General features: G+C 42.0%; 1 protein-coding gene across 1 annotated transcript; it reads right to left on the reverse strand.

Moving 5' to 3' along the window:
- LOC111657794 (peptide deformylase, mitochondrial-like) lies at positions 1-945 on the reverse strand (the record flags this gene model as incomplete). The annotated part of the gene is made up of 2 exons (XM_023410110.2): positions 1-515; positions 813-945. Coding segments are annotated over 2 exons (291 nt in total), but the record flags the coding sequence as incomplete, so codon positions are not given.
- Positions 946-950: the final 5 nt, after the last annotated feature.

Raw genomic sequence — 950 nt, forward strand, 5'->3', positions numbered from 1 at the left:
TATTTTTTGCTGTACAAGCATTTTATTCATCATGACAGTGTCAGACATAATTCACAAATTTTATCATGAACATTTCAGCTTCTTTATTTTATCAAGCATCTGGAGGTCCACAGAACTTTGCTCTCTTGGCTGCATTTTAAAGGGATGTAACTGCTTTGGGGTTTCTGCCATGCACCTTGTAGCAACCACAAAAACACTTCCAGTGCTCTGATGTATTTTTATTTGAAGCAATTCTCCATGATCCTGGAACCAATTTCAGGTTCACAGATGGTGTGGAGCAAAACTTAAATCATATCATCAGTTTTACCGATCGCTGATGTAAATGTCCGTGGTCGGTCCTGAGGATTTGTCCGGTTTCTATTGATTGTGCTCGTGCCAGTTGATGTTGATGAAGGTTTTACTGTCCATGCGGTCAATGTAGAGGACCCCATCCAGGTGGTCCATCTCATGCTGGACGATACGAGCTGTCCAGCCGCTGGCCTGCCACGTGACAGCTTCACCCTTTTCATTCAGACCTGCAGGAAGAGCATGCAGGGGACAAGAAAAATATACAGAGATGTATTAGTATCTGTCCTTTTAATGTGTCTACTAATAAGACACAGAGATGCCAATATCACATCAGAAACCTAGTCTAGTGTCAGCACCCTTATTAACACTATTCATACTCTTATAAAATGCTCCGTTTAGAATCTTTTTTATTGTTTTTTTAGTGTCTTTTTTTTAAGACTCAGATGATATTTGGCACAAATGGTGAAAAATGTAAAAGGCAATGTTGTATAGGAAACACAGGATCAAGTTATAAACATGCGTACCAGATACTTCCACAGACAGGTAGCGAGGAACTGTGGCAGAGTAGCCTGAGATGCTCTCACATGCTTCCTGAAACAGCACAGTCCGACCATCCAGCACCCTCAGCTGTGGGTTGACGAAGATTCTCAGGGGCTGGACGG

This window comes from Seriola lalandi, unplaced genomic scaffold (genome assembly GCF_002814215.2).
Source record: "Seriola lalandi dorsalis isolate HSWRI2012SDOR001 ecotype SW California unplaced genomic scaffold, Sedor1 jcf7180001978160, whole genome shotgun sequence".
NCBI lineage: Eukaryota > Metazoa > Chordata > Actinopteri > Carangiformes > Carangidae > Seriola > Seriola lalandi.